We start from the raw sequence: 15,064 nt of genomic DNA on the forward strand, positions 1-15,064 counted from the left end.
CAAGTTTCTGGCTTAGGCAAATTACTGAAAAGGACTAACAGATAATAAGAAATAGTTTGAGGAACAAGAAAGAGAGTAAAACCATCAATTCCATTTGGAAAAGGTTGAGTTTGATGTACCAATGAGATATCACAGAGAAGTTATCTCATAGTGAGTGAGGTATATAGGTCCAGAATATTGAGCTAGAGACATAATTTTTAGAATGAGGGAATATAAATGGTAATTGAAAGCTATGAGATCTTCTTGAGAGGGTATTTAGAATTATGGGAGAAGAGAAATAGGGACATAACCATATACATTTGATCCTTGAACAATACAAGTTCCAATTGAGTGGGTTCATTTATACATGGATTTTCTTCCACCTCTGCCACCTGGGACAGCAAGACTAACCCTTCCTCCTCCTCAACCTACTCAATGTGAAGACAATGAAGATGAAGACCTTTATGATAACCCACTCCCACTTAATGAACAGTAAATGTATTTTCTCTTTCTTATGATTTTCTTAACGTTTTCTTTTTCTCTACTTTGTCATAAGAATACAGTATACAATGCTAACATGTAAAATATTTGTTAATCGACTGTTTATGTTATCAGTTAAGGCATCCAGTCAACAGTAGGCTATTAGTATGTATGTTTGGGATAAGTCAAAAGTTATATGGGAGTTTTCAACTGCATGATATTGAAGGGTCCACTCCAGTTGATAACCAGAGGAAAAGTAGCAAGAAAATCTGAGACAAAGTGTAACAGGTACTTGGAAAGTAACTTAAAAAGGAGTAAAGGAGTCAACAGAATCAAATTCTGATAAGTTAACAGTATCCAATATTTGAGTCACTGGTGACTTCAGTGAAAACAGCTTTAGTACAGAGCAAGAGCCAGACTACAGGGGATATGAACAGAAAATGAGTTGGTAGAGACAATTCTTTCCAAAGTGTAGCTATAAAAGGAAAAAGAAGAAGCTAGGGGAAAGGGTGAGGTCAACGGTAAGGGTTTTGTTTTGTTGTTTAAGAAGGAAGGGGAAAGAGTATTCTTAAACGCTGAGAAAAAGGAGTCAGTATAGAAGGAACAGGTGAAAGAGAAAGAACAGTTCATGAAAGTAAATCACTGATGATTGTTAAAAGAAAATTCTCTAAATTCTTATCTAAATTTCAGAAGACTAAATTTGAACAAAAATTAAAACTTTATATTCTTAATGAATTTCATACAACATTTATATCTTACAGACATCCTAATCATTTTTTGTTGAAACATTATTCAACAAGGCAAGCAAGTAGGTAAAAAAGAATTCTCGTTGACATTTTACTTTCATTAAAATTCTCATTCCCTTTTTATTTAACTTTCCATTTACCAACTCTGTGTATCACTCAAGTTTCAGAAATAACATAAAAAGCTATCATAATGTCAGTTGCCGGGCCCAACCTACAGATCCTGGCCGAACGACAGAAGGAAAATGTACGCAGACACAGGTTTTTTCCTGGACGTGCAGCTAGGGGACTGGGCCACTCACAGACGTCGAGGAGGATGCCGTAAAGAGTCACAGCAGCCGCAGCCCTGACATGCCAGCATCTTTTTATTACAGATTTAATGACAAAGGCTTTGAGTCAACACACTTGTGGGTAATTAACGTGGTCACCACTGCCTCGCCACCCCACCACGCCACCTCCAACCCGCCACCCCTACCTCCCGACTCCTGCGGTTGATTAAAGGCCACGTTCCAGGAGGCCTAAGTAAACTAACTTATCTAGATCAATTTCTTTACATCCCCAGGTTATCTAATCTTTGCTATCAGGCTCCGGGTAAGAGAATCCAGTTGACTTCAGCCAAATTATCTTTCAAAGCTTTTGCAAAACCTCCCAGCCTTCCAAGAAGGTTTGCATCTTTTTTCTATTTCTCCCACCACTCTGACCAATTTCCTACAGTCAGTAATATTAGAATTCTTTTTTTTTTAATGAATGAAGGTAACAGAAGAACAAATGACTAAAACTTTCAAGCTTGGGTATTTTCTAAGGAAAAATGATGGTACCACTAACAAAAACTGGGGCTGCTAAAAACATAAGACATTTCAGAATTGTACAATTGACATTCATAATAACTAATGGGTGGATCACAAGGTCAGGAGATTGAAACCATCCTGGCTAATACAGTGAAGCCCCCTCTCTACTAAAAATACAAAAAATTAGCCGGGCGTGGTGGCGGACGCCTGTAGTCCTAGCTACTCAGGAGGTTGAGGCAGGAGAATGGCGTGAACCCGGGAGGCAGAGCTTGCAGTGAGCTGAGATCGCGCCACTGCAATCCAGCCTGGGCGACAGAGCCAGACTCCGTCTAAAAAAAAAAAAAAAACTGGCATCAATTTTAATCAAAATCTATGGACATGCAACAGTATTAATTTTTTTTTTCTATTGAGACGGAGTTTCGCTCTTGTTGCCCAGGCTGAAGTGATCTCGGCTCACTGCAACCTCCGCCTCCCGGGTTCAAGCGATTCTCCTGCCTCAGTCTCCCGAGTAGCTGGGATTACAGGTGTGCACCACCATGCCCGGCTAATTTTGTATTTTTAGTAGAGACAGGGTTTCATCATGTTGGTTAGGCTGGTCTCGACCTCCCGACCTAAGGTGATCCACCTGCCTCAGCTTCCCAAAGTGCTGAGATTACAGGTGTGAGCCACTGTGTCTGGCCAATGATTTTTAAGTGATCTAAAAATAATTAGTAATGTTGTGGGATAGGCAATATTCACTTTCAGATATACCTACACAGAAAGTATTAATATACAAAGCTTTTAAAAATATGTCACAGATGCTTAAACATTAACATATGTTACTTAACAGCAATCTTTTGACATACACATCATATGCGCAGAACTATATGACTGTTTCTCTTAAATAAAGTGAGAACATTTCTATACTGGATACAGTAAATACAAAGAGAATCTTACTTTTAGCAAATATATCAACTGGTGATCCATCAGGCAAAAGCCATGGCCAACCTTTGAACTGCCATGCAGGACCCTGCACAAAAACGGCTACAACGCGGTCCCTACAAGTAGAAAAGTGGGTGGGGGGAGGTAGGGGACAGACGGAGATTATTTCAAACTTGAGCTTTAGCTACTATAAATCCCTTAGGCAACAGTCCCATAAACATTCATGTGATAGAATCTTATCAATCCTTCCATGAAGCAAATACAGTACTTACCACCTTTTCAATATGATATTGCCATTAGAATGTATTAATGATTGTTATACTTCTCATGTAGCTGGTTTTTACACCTAAGTCTTTTAAACATAATTCAATGGACAATACTCGTATGTAATCTTGTTTGCCCTTTCTGTTCCCTTCTGTTAATTAGAGTAGTGGCCCACTTTTCCAATGTAATAGGGAATAGTGGTTGATAACTATTAATCAAAAAAGTTGTTTAAAAAATCATTTAAAATTCAAACACATCTTAAATATTTTACTTTAACTAAAAATATTACATTATAGGAACTCATCAACCATTTTACGAGGTCCCAGGGCCTTATCTGAGTTCTTGTGATTACTTAGGAAGTAATCTGAGTATAGAAACCATTTAGACTTTTATAATTTTTGCAATTGTTTTACAACTGTTTCATTCACCCTAAATTTATAAGTAGTTTTTAAAGCATTTTTTTCCCAACCAAACAACCCAGTTTTCCTAGAAAGAACAAACTTCTTTGTAGGCCCTCAAATTTCATTATCTTATAAAATACTTAATTGAATTGAGAAATTATAAGAAGTACTGCCATAAACAGTTAAAGCCAATAACTAAAGCGGTGGGAACAAAACAACAACATTATCAGCAATAATGGTTAACATTAGTAGCATTTATTGAGCATTTATTATGTGTCAAGTGCCATTTTAAGGACTTTATGCGTTACTTATGATGTTAACACATTTAATCTTCAAAACAATCCAATGACGTCACTGGACACTATTAGAAACCTCATTGTATAAATGAAGAAACAAGTGCATGGGCATGTTGGAGAAGAGAAAGGAGGAAGGTAGAAGTACAGAGAAAAGGAAGAAGAGAAGAAGAGAAGGAGGAGAATAAATTACTATGCTAGGGCACTGGGTATGCTACTGTTCCTATTTAAGGGCAGATAAATCATGAGAATAGCCATCTCAGTATTATTAGGAAAACAGTTTTGACCTTGCAACTCTGTGAAAGGGTCTTAGGAATGACCTGAGGTCTGCAGACCACACTTTGATAACCACTGCAATTAATGAAGACTGCAGACATACAAAAAAACATTAAACCAGGGTTACCTTCTATTCAAGCAAAGACCTACAACTATTAAAAACTGCCAGCTTAAAGTTCTCAACCTGCTCAAAATCTCCCTAAAACTTAAAGTATAATAATAATAAAATAAAAAAATTAAAAAAAAATCTCTGAGACTAAAATTAAATCTTAAGTTAAAAAATTTCCCCTTTCATGGGATACATGCCTCAAACTGTCAAAATCATCTTTGGCAATGCAGCACACTATTAAATAATCTTTCAGTTTTATGATGTAACTTACAACAGTTGAAAGCCCAAGATGCCTGCCAAAGCAAAGGGATTTTGCTGGACAGAGGTCACTTATATTCTACTGGGTCTCATAGCATCAGCACGGAAGCAGAATAAAAATGTTATTCCCCATGAATTCTTGGAAGGACAATTAAAGGAAAAGGAAAATAAGGAAGTAGGGAAAATGCTGGAGGCTTCAATGGCTGGAGACCCTAACTAATATACACAAGCAGTATTTTACAGCATAGTGATGAGATTTGTATACACTGTATTATTTCTGCAAATACACTGCAAACATAAAATACAAGTGATATAACTTTCCTACTTGGTTTTAAGCTTGATATCTGAAATTCTCATCTTACTCATTTTCTATATTACTCAAAGTATCTATTAGGTACCAGAGAAGAATTATAATTTTAAAAATATACATATATATATATATATGAGAGAGAGAGAGAGAAAGAGAGAGAGAATTATCCTACCAGTCTTGAGGCATAAGTTTAAGGGGCTGGTCTACTACTCTATAAGATACTGTGACACTAATTAATTGCAGTGCCCCCTGGTTGCAATTTTCTTAAGAAAATTTTTAATATTAATATTCTCAATGCCTTGACTTCTTAATGCCTGAAAACTAACAAGTACTTCAAAGGTAAATTCATCTAATGTGCCATGTGTTGCGTTCTCTGTATCACGGATATATACTCAACTTTTACTCCCAGTTAAAGAAATAAGGTAATTTGTGTGTCTAAATTTATAGGCACTTTATATTATAAACAGCTTAATATTTTGTTAAAGGACATTTAAATTCAATAAAAGTGTTAAACCATGATAAAAGAGCTATTCCTATTTTTATTACATTATTCCCTTACAATAAAATATGCCTTCATTTTTTTCTTACCAGAAAATTGAAATTCTCCAAACCAAAAATCTAAACATAGAATACCTTACATTAGCCTAATTTGCTGGGTTCTACAAGCTGATCCAGAACAAATGAACAAGTGGAAAGAATTTTTTACACTGGGTTTTCCAGAAGTTGGAATGTTTCTTCTTATAAGTAAAATCAAGTTTACTTATCCAAAATATAAAGTTATTGAGGAATTATTACAATGTTAACATTATTGATGACCAAAGTAAATATACATCAACACACTTTTCAAAGACAGTTTCTATTTAGAACCCATGATAAAATTTGATAATTGCTCACATGAGAAAAAACAACCAACAATATACAGAAAACAAACGAATATTTAAAAAATATAGGCTGCCAGGTGCAGTGGCATGCACCTGTAGTCCTAGCTATTTGGGAGCCTGAGGCAGGATGACTGACAGAGCCCAGGAGTTCAAGTTCTGCCTAGGCAACATAGTGAGACCCCATCTCTTAAAAAGCAACGTCATCAACGGCAATAACAACATTCATTCTCTTGGGTTCAACACCTGTGAAAAGATATATATATATAGACTATCTTACCAGTCTTGAGGCATAAGTTTAAGGGGCTGGTCTACTACTCTATAAGGTACTGTAACACTAATTGCAGTGCCCCCTGGTTGCATCTGGTCTTTCCTTCTTTGTATTAGAGTTTCATTTTCTCGTTGACAACCTTGTTTCTTCTTTTCATCTGATGGGACAAATCTTTGAAAAAACAGAGATGAGAAAAAGTCAATGTATTCCACGTGACGAAAATGGGAAGATAAACTATAATTTGAAATATTTTTTTTTTTGAGACACAGTTTTTTCTTATTGCCCAGGCTAGAGTGCAGTGGTGCAATCTTGGCTCGCTGCAACCTCCACCTTCCAGTTTCAAGCGATTCTCCTGCCTCAGCCTCCCAAGTTGCTGGGATTACAGGTGCCCGCCACCACGCCCAGCTAATTTTTTTGTATTTTTAGTAGAGACGGGGTTTCACCATGTTGGTCAGGCTGGTCTCGAACTGCTGACCTTGTGATCCACCCGCCTCGGCCTCCCAAAGTGCTGGGATTACAGGCATGAGCCACCACGCCCGGTCTGAAATAATTTTTTAAACATTAATTAGTTTTAAACTAAAGATGTTTGTTTTTAAATAAACCTGCTCTGCAAGTACAGATCATGGAGTGTATAGGTCTTTCCTCTGTATACCAAATAGAACTCAAGCTCACTCAGGCCCTAACTTGGGTGTGTGGGTGTGTGGGTGTGTGTGTGTGTGTGTAACACCACACAATTTATATTCATTCAACTAGCACTTAGCATTTTCCACACTAATACTTAATTTCTCAAATTCTATTAGAGGAAAACTTCATGATAAAGAGGAATTTTATTAGAAATCAAAAGGTCATTTGAAATGAAAAAGTTGTTGTGGCTAGTAGGCTTCTTTACGACTTAGCCTATCCAGGAGCTTCATAAAACTTTTTTTTTTTTTAAGATTTTATGCTTCAGCAAAATTACAAAAATACCATCAAACTTCAGAGTAGCCTTGAAAATTTTAAAGTATGAAAATTAAATCAGTGCATGCTGATAACCTGCTATTATTATCAACTAGTGGCATTTATCAACTTACTTATGTGGATCCATTCTCAAGACAGATATTCTTAAAAATAACTTAGCAATCTGGATAGCTATTACCACCTGTAAAATTTGCTAGTGTTCACAAAGTATTTTAAAAGTCTTATTTTCTAAATATATACATAATCCTAACAGTCCAATAACATATTTTATTAACTATGATCTAGTCTCTCCAATAAAATGGAGGGAATACAATCAATATATTGAGAGTATCATTCTGCTTCTAAAGTTTAAAAGAGATGAAAGGGTGAAAGGACCAAAAAGCACAGGAGAACGTGCACTAATTAGAGTTCTCTGAAAAACTTCAATTCCACATATTGGATTCATCACATAATACTAATTTTATTGTCTAGAAAGTTTTTAGTTCATGGTGATAATGATGATACTGAACTTTGCTTCTGAGCTGATTGTTCTCACATCCATTTTACATTTGGTTAAAAAGTTAAGATTTCTATATCATTTAAAAATTTCCCCCAGATAATCATTTGCTTCCTATGGCATTTGGTTTATTTATTAATCAAGCTCACTTAGAAAATGCCAGACAGTACTAATACTTTGAATAATGAAACACATTATTTAGAAAATTTAATATGTGTACATTGTTTGAAATTGCATTCTAATAAAAAGCCACAACAAAAGTTTTAATAGTATGTGCAATATATTGTGCTATAAGTTTTATAATATACATAGTTGTACAAAACACAGTCCCTGCCCTCTTGAACTTATGTTCCACACACACAGAACAAAGGGATTCTACTGCCAAGAGAAATGCTTTGTTTTATCTCAGTCTATAACTACATGGGATTTAAACTGTTTAAGTTGTTAAATATAAGACTGCATCTCCCTCTTTTCTGGCTTCTGAAATTTTAACATGGTGTTAAAGTTTAAATTTACTTGTACAAAATTACTTATAAACTTATAAACAAAATTACTTATAATCATATGACTAGAATGCAAAATACATACAAATGAGTGATCTATTACAATACCAAACTAATAAAAAGTCTATTATACACCTATTTCAACTTTTGCAGGTCTACACATTGGTTGATATGTTTTATAAAAGCTCAGAAACATTAACGTGGTTTTTACAATTAACCACCGTCCTAGAATTTTTAGATGCTGTAGCATGTTAATTTCTGATTATATCTACGTATTTTCTTAGAATTAGTCATCTCTATTAGCAATAAAAAAGGCTTTATTTCAAAACACTTTTCAGCAAGGATCTCATTTGAAAACATAAGGATAGATCTTATGACCTCTTCCCTAAAGTTAAGTCTACTAAAAAGATTAGTATTCCACAGAGTCAATATAATTTTACCTGTTCACCCTACTGCAGTTCATCAAATCTAAGACACAATGATTGTGAGCTACACCATTATATTGTACCACTATGAAAGGAAAAAACTACCGCCAATTAAACTATGATATTCTACATAAATCACAGTCATCATCCCTCCAGAAAACTGGTTATTTCTTCTGGCTTGGGCTGCACTGCTGGGTGTGTGATAGGCAATTGTTTCATATGTATCTCAGGCAAAATAGGTTCATCTACTATTGCTATCTTCCATTTTTAGGTTCCATAAAGCACCTGGTTGTTGCTTTGCAAAAAAAAAAAAAAAAAATACGGGATTAGGGCGAGGTGCAGTGGCTTATGCCTGTAATCCCAGCACTTTGGGGGGCCAAGGTGGGTGGATCATTTGAGGTCAGGGGTTCGAGACATCTGGCCAACATGGTGAAATCCCGTCTCTACTAAATATACAAAAATTGGCTAGGTGTGGTGGCATGCACTTGTAATCCCAGCTACTCTGGAGGCCGAGGCAGGAAAATCACTTGATCTCAGAAGGCAGAGGTTGCAGCAAGCCGAGATCACGCCACTGCCCTCCAGCCTGGGGGACAGAGTGAGACTCTGCCTCAGGAGAAAAAAAAAAAAAAAAAAAGAATGGGAATGTCATTCCTCTAATGCGGAAGAATTCAAACATCAAATCTGCACTCCACTGCTTCATTTTAGTGTATTTTTGAATATACAACATTTTTATTGACATAGAATTTACATACAGTGAAATGCACAAACAGATGAGTTTTGAAGAACGTATACTAAGTATAAGCACCATTCCAATCAAGATAAAGAACATCTGTGTCAACCAGAAAGTTTCCTTATATACCTTTCAGTCAAATGCCATTCCCTTCCTAACAAGCAACCACTCTGCTGCTTTCCATTAGTTCTTCCTGTTTGGGGAATTTATATACACACACTCATATACCAGATGTATTATTTTGTACCTGGCTTCTTTCATTCAATGTAATGTTTCTGATAATCATACCTGCTGTGGGATTTATCAGTAGTTCATTATTTTTTATTGCTAAGTAGAATTCTATTGTAAGAAAATACCATTCTCCTGCTAGTGGACATTTCGGTGTGTCTTAGTACGTTCAGGATACAGTAAGAGAAATAGCACAGACTGGGGTGGCTTGTAAACAGGAATTTCTTTATCACTGTTCTGGACGCTACGAAGCCAAGACCAAGATATTGGCAAGGAAGCTCTCTGGGATCACTTTCATAAGGGTGCTTATCCTATTTGTGAGGGCAGAGCCCTTATGACCTAATTACTTCACAAATACCCTGGGGCATTAGTGACTAAGTTTCAACATATAAATTTTGTGGGACACAAATGTTCAGTATACAGCAGGGTAGTTTCAAGGTCTGGGTTCTTACAAGTAAAGCTAACATAAATAATTCCTGTATAAGTGTTTTTGTGAACACATGCTTTCATTTCTCTTATGTAAATACCTTTGAGTGAATCATGGGGTATGTATAACTTTATAAGAAACTGCCAGGAAGTTTTCCAAAGCAGTTGAACCATTTTATACTTCCACTAAAAATGTATGAGACTCCTAGTCTTTTGAATTTTAGTCTTTCTAATGGGTATGTGAAATAGTATCTCAACATCATTTTAATTTTTACTTCCTCAACAACTGATGATACTGAGAATTTTTTTCATGCGCTGATCGGCCATTTGTATACCTTGTTTTGTGGAGTGTCAACATCTCTTGCTTATTTTTAATAGGATTTTTAAAAATACTGACACACAGGATTCTAGACACAAATTTTCTGTTACAAATGTGCAATGAAAAGATTTTCTCCCAGCATGTGGCTGGCCTTTTTATTTTCTTAATGGTGTCTTTTGATGAACAGAAGTTTTAAAATTTCTTTTTATGGTTCACCCTTCAAAAAAAAAAACTATTTCAAAGTCACAAAAACATTCTATTATGCTTTATTCTAGAAGCCTTACAGTTTCAGCTTTTAAGTTTGTGTGTACAATCTACCTTAAAAAATGTTTGTGTATGGTGTTAGGTAATGGCTGACAGTCATTCCTCTCCACCCATATATTTATCCAATTGTTCCAGTACCATTTATTGCTAAGGCATTTGTTTCTTAATTGAATTGCATTGATGTCTTTGTCGAAAATAGTATAGCCCCATTTAAGCAATCGCCATTATTTTCATTCATCTATCTATCTTTACATCGTTAGTACAATGTGTGGATTATTGCAACTTGATAGTAAGTCTTGAAATCAGGTAGTGTGAGTCCTCTCTCTTTGTTCCTCCATAATAACTGTTTCAATGCTAAATTGCACCGTATCTTTTTTGAAGATATTTTGCACTACATTTAAATTCAACATATATAGTACCATCTATGTACATATCTCACAGAACTGATGAAACTATGAATTGCCATCACTATTTTGTGCATGTGCCAGTAATAAAAACTATGTCAGGACTGCCACCTAGCCACAGCAACTCTAAGATACCATCAATTATATGACATATTACAATTTCAGAGATATTAAATCATGAAAAATAACTGTATATATTGGAATTAGTAAAGTATATAATACTCTAGAGCTAATTAAACTTAACAAAGGATGTGACCAAAGTGCTATATATTACAGCACTATCAATTCAGCTACCCTAGGTCAACTGTCAAATGTATCCTGTTCCACTACAACTCCACTCTCAGCTTAGAAGCATCAGCTAATGGCAGCAATGACCAGATGGAATACAACTTAGGATGTTAAAGAGGGCAAAATTTAAGCCTATCAAGTACTACCCAGACTTAAGCCTTAAATAACAAACAACAGTACTTTATTTCTATGCCTCCTCTTGCACAAGAAATTTGAACAAATCACCTCTGGCCTATCAATATATAATAATACAGTTGTCCATAAGGTAGCATCCCAAAGGTAAAAATGCATCTGAAATTCAAATATGACGAATGTTATAATTTTTGCTTCCTAGCCTACAGAACTTTAAATATATCTCTATGGATATATTTAGGCATTTATTTAATTCTAAAGTTAAGCCATATGTATTTCACTATGAATTTACCTTCTTTATTCAAAGTAGAATTCAATTTTCTACAATTTTACAGTGGGCTTTTTAAATTATTATTATGATAATCTACAAAGTCTGTTATCTCCCTAACAGACTTCAGGTTTCCATTCTTGTAACTTTTCTTTCTTTTTTTTTTGAAACGAGGTCTTGCTGTAGTGCCTAGGCTGGTTTCAAACTTCAAACTCCTGGGCTCAAGCAATCTTCCCACCTCAGCCTCCCAAAGTGCTGAGATTACAGACATGAGGCACCACGCCAGACCTGGACAACAGTTTTCTTGAAGGCAAAGCCAATCGCTCAGATATATGGCACACCAACCAGTGTGCTGCTTTACATGTAGCATTCTCATCAGAGCAGAACTAAATGAAATTGAAACAAAAATAAAAAAATAGAAAAGATAAATGAAACAAAAAAAGCTGGTTCTTTGAAAAGATAAACAAAATGGGAGCTATTACACCTGACACCACCGAAAGACAAAATATCATTCAAGGCTACTATGAACACCTTTACATGCAAAAACTAGAAAACCTAGAATATATGGATAAATTCCTGGGAAGATTCAAACCTCCTAGCTTAAATCAGGAAGAACTGGATACCCTAAACAGACCAATAACAAGCAGCAAGATTAAAATGGTAATTTAAAAATTACCAACAAAAAAAAGTTCAGAATCAGAAGGATTCACAGCTGAATTGTATCAGACATTGAAAGAAGAATTGGTACCAATCCTTTTGACGCTATTCCACAAGATAGAGAAAGAGAATCCTCCCTAAATCATTCTATGAAGCCCGTAATACCCTAAGACCAAAACCAGGAAAGGATATAACCAAAAGAGAAAACTACAGACCAATATCCCTGATGAACACAGATGCAAAGATTCTTAACAAAATACATCTAACCAAATCCAACAACATATCAAAAAGATAATCCACCATGATCAAATGGGTTTCATACCAAGGATGCAGGGATGGTTTAACATACACAAGTCAATAAATGTGATACACTACATAAACAGAATTAAAAACAAAAATCACATGATCATCTCAATAGATGTAGAAAAAGCATCTGACAACATCTAGCATCCCTTTATGATTCAAACTCTCAGCAAAATTGGCAGACAAGAGACATACCTCAATGCAATAAAAGCCATCTATGACAAACCCACAGCTAACGTAGTTCTGAATGGGGAAAAGTTTAAAGCGTTCTGTCTGAAAACTGGAACAAGACAAAGATATCCACTCTCTTCATTTCATTCTCTTCTCTTCACTATAAGGACACAGTCACCAAAACAGCATGGCACTGGTATAAAATAGGCACAAGGACCAACGGAACAGAAGAGAGAATCCAGAAATAAACCCAAATACTTACAGCCAACTGTAAGTATTTTGCCAACTGATCTTTGGCAAAACAAACAAAAACATAAAGTGGGGAAAGGACACCCTATTCAACATATGGTGCTGGGATAATTGGCAAGTCACATGTAGGAGAATGAAACTGGATCATCTCTCACCTTATACAAAAATCAACTCAAGATGGGTCAAGGACTTAAGTCCTGAAACACATCAAGGACAAAGACCTGGAACTAGAAAAATTCTAGAAGATAACACAGGAAAAACCCTTCTAGACACTGGCTTAGGCAAGGATTTCATGACCACGAACCAAAAAGCAGATGCAGTAAAAACAAATATAAATGGCTGAGACCTAATTAAACTAAAGAGCTTTTGCACGGCAAAAGGAACAGTCAGCAGAGTAGACAGTCAACTCACAGAGTGGGAGAAAAATCTTCATAATCTATACCTCTGACAAAGGACTAATATCCAGAATCTACATCAAACTCAAATTAGCAAGAAAAAAACAAACAATCCCATGAAAAAGTGGGCTAAGGGCAGGAAAAGACAATTCTCAAAGGAAGATAAACAAATGGCCAAGAAACATGAAAAAAATGCTCAACATCACTAATGATCAGGGAAATGCAAATCAAAACCAAAATGCAATACTGCCTTACTTCTGCAAGAATGGCCCTAGTCAAAAAATCAAAAAACAATAGATGTTGGCATTGATGAAGTGAAAAGGGAACACTTCTACATTGCTAGTGGGAATGTAAACTAGTACAGGCCACTATGGAAAACAGTGTGGAGATTCCTTAAAAAACTAAAAGGAGAACTGCCATTTGATTCAGCAATCCCACTACTGAGTATCTACCCAGAAGAAAAGAAGTCATGATACAAAAAAGATACCTGCACACGCATGTTTACAGCAGCACAATTCGCAATTGCAAAAATGTGGAACCAACCTAAATGCCCATTAATCAACTAGCGGATAAAGAAACCGTAATATATATATATATATATATACATATACACACACACACACACACCATGGAATACTACTCAGCCATAAAAGGGAAGGCATTAATGGCATTTGCTGCAATCTGGATGGAACTGGAGACTATCAGCCTAAGTGAAGTAACTCAGGAATGGAAAACCAAACATCGAATGATCTCATTTGTAAGTGGGAGCTAAGCTATGAGGATGCAAAGGCATGAGAATGACAAAATTGACTTTGGGGATGCAGGGGGAAACTGTGGGAGAGGGGTGAGGGATAAAAGACTACAAATCAGGTTCAGCATATATGGTTCGGGTGATGGGCACACCAAAATCTCACAAACTACTTAGTCATGTAACCAAATACCACCTGTTCCCCAAAAACCCGTGGAAATAAATTTTTTTAAAGACAAAAGGTAAGAAGATAAATTTAGGCAACATAATAAATCTTTAAAACAATAGAAAAAAAAAGAAAACACATTCAGCATCCTCAAACATTGGTTGAGCTAAAAAATTGGTCTGAAATAATTATTTTGATAAAACCATGTAAGATTTCTAAGTGCTCTGAGACCACCATTTGGAAATTATGGCACTTGTACTCATATATGTACATATATGAACGCATATTTCATATATGTATATATGTGAATGATTTCATATATGTGTATATGTGAATGCATATTTCATATATGTGTACATGTGAATGCATATTTCATATATGTGTACATGTGAATGCATATTTCATATATGTGTACATGTGAATGCATATTTCATATGTGTATATGTGAATGCATATTTCATATGTGTATATGTGAATGCATATTTCATATGTGTATATGTGAATGCATATTTCATATGTGTATATGTGAATGCATATTTCATATATGTGTATATGTGAATGCATAAATTTCGTATGTGTATATGTGAATGCATATTTCATATATGTGTATATGTGAATGCATATTTCATATATGTGTATATGTGAATGCATATTTCATATATATATACATGGAACAATGGCACTGAGTAAACACTAACAAATTATGACCCTTAGAAACTATGACTTTATGCTGTTTCTGGTATAATATGACAGATCCCCTAAGTAACTGCAACAATAATTCCCAAAAAAAAACAAGTAAACAGTAAATCTCATGAAGTGAGTAGTCTGGTAGTTATCAGAGACCAGGAAGGGTGGGGGAGTGGAGGAGATAGAGGTTGATTAATGGGTACTGAAATACAGGTAGAAGAAATAAGACCTAGTTTTCAATAAATCAGCAGAGTGACTACAGTAAACAATGATTTAC

At 35.4% G+C, this 15,064-nt stretch overlaps 1 protein-coding gene across 1 annotated transcript in view; it reads right to left on the reverse strand.

Annotated features, from left to right (window-relative positions):
- The window catches only part of CDC73 (cell division cycle 73), a 136,135-nt gene that overhangs the window by 20,681 nt on the left and 100,390 nt on the right, over nt 1-15,064 (reverse strand). The window contains exons 14-15 of the mRNA XM_003820601.5: nt 5,981-6,142; nt 2,927-3,027 (exon numbers count right to left, since the gene is read on the reverse strand). Of these exons, the coding sequence (XP_003820649.1) occupies nt 2,927-3,027; nt 5,981-6,142 (263 nt within the window). The remainder of the gene's footprint in view (nt 1-2,926; nt 3,028-5,980; nt 6,143-15,064) is intronic.

Source organism: Pan paniscus, chromosome 1 (genome assembly GCF_029289425.2).
Source record: "Pan paniscus chromosome 1, NHGRI_mPanPan1-v2.0_pri, whole genome shotgun sequence".
Classification (NCBI taxonomy): Eukaryota; Metazoa; Chordata; class Mammalia; order Primates; family Hominidae; genus Pan; species Pan paniscus.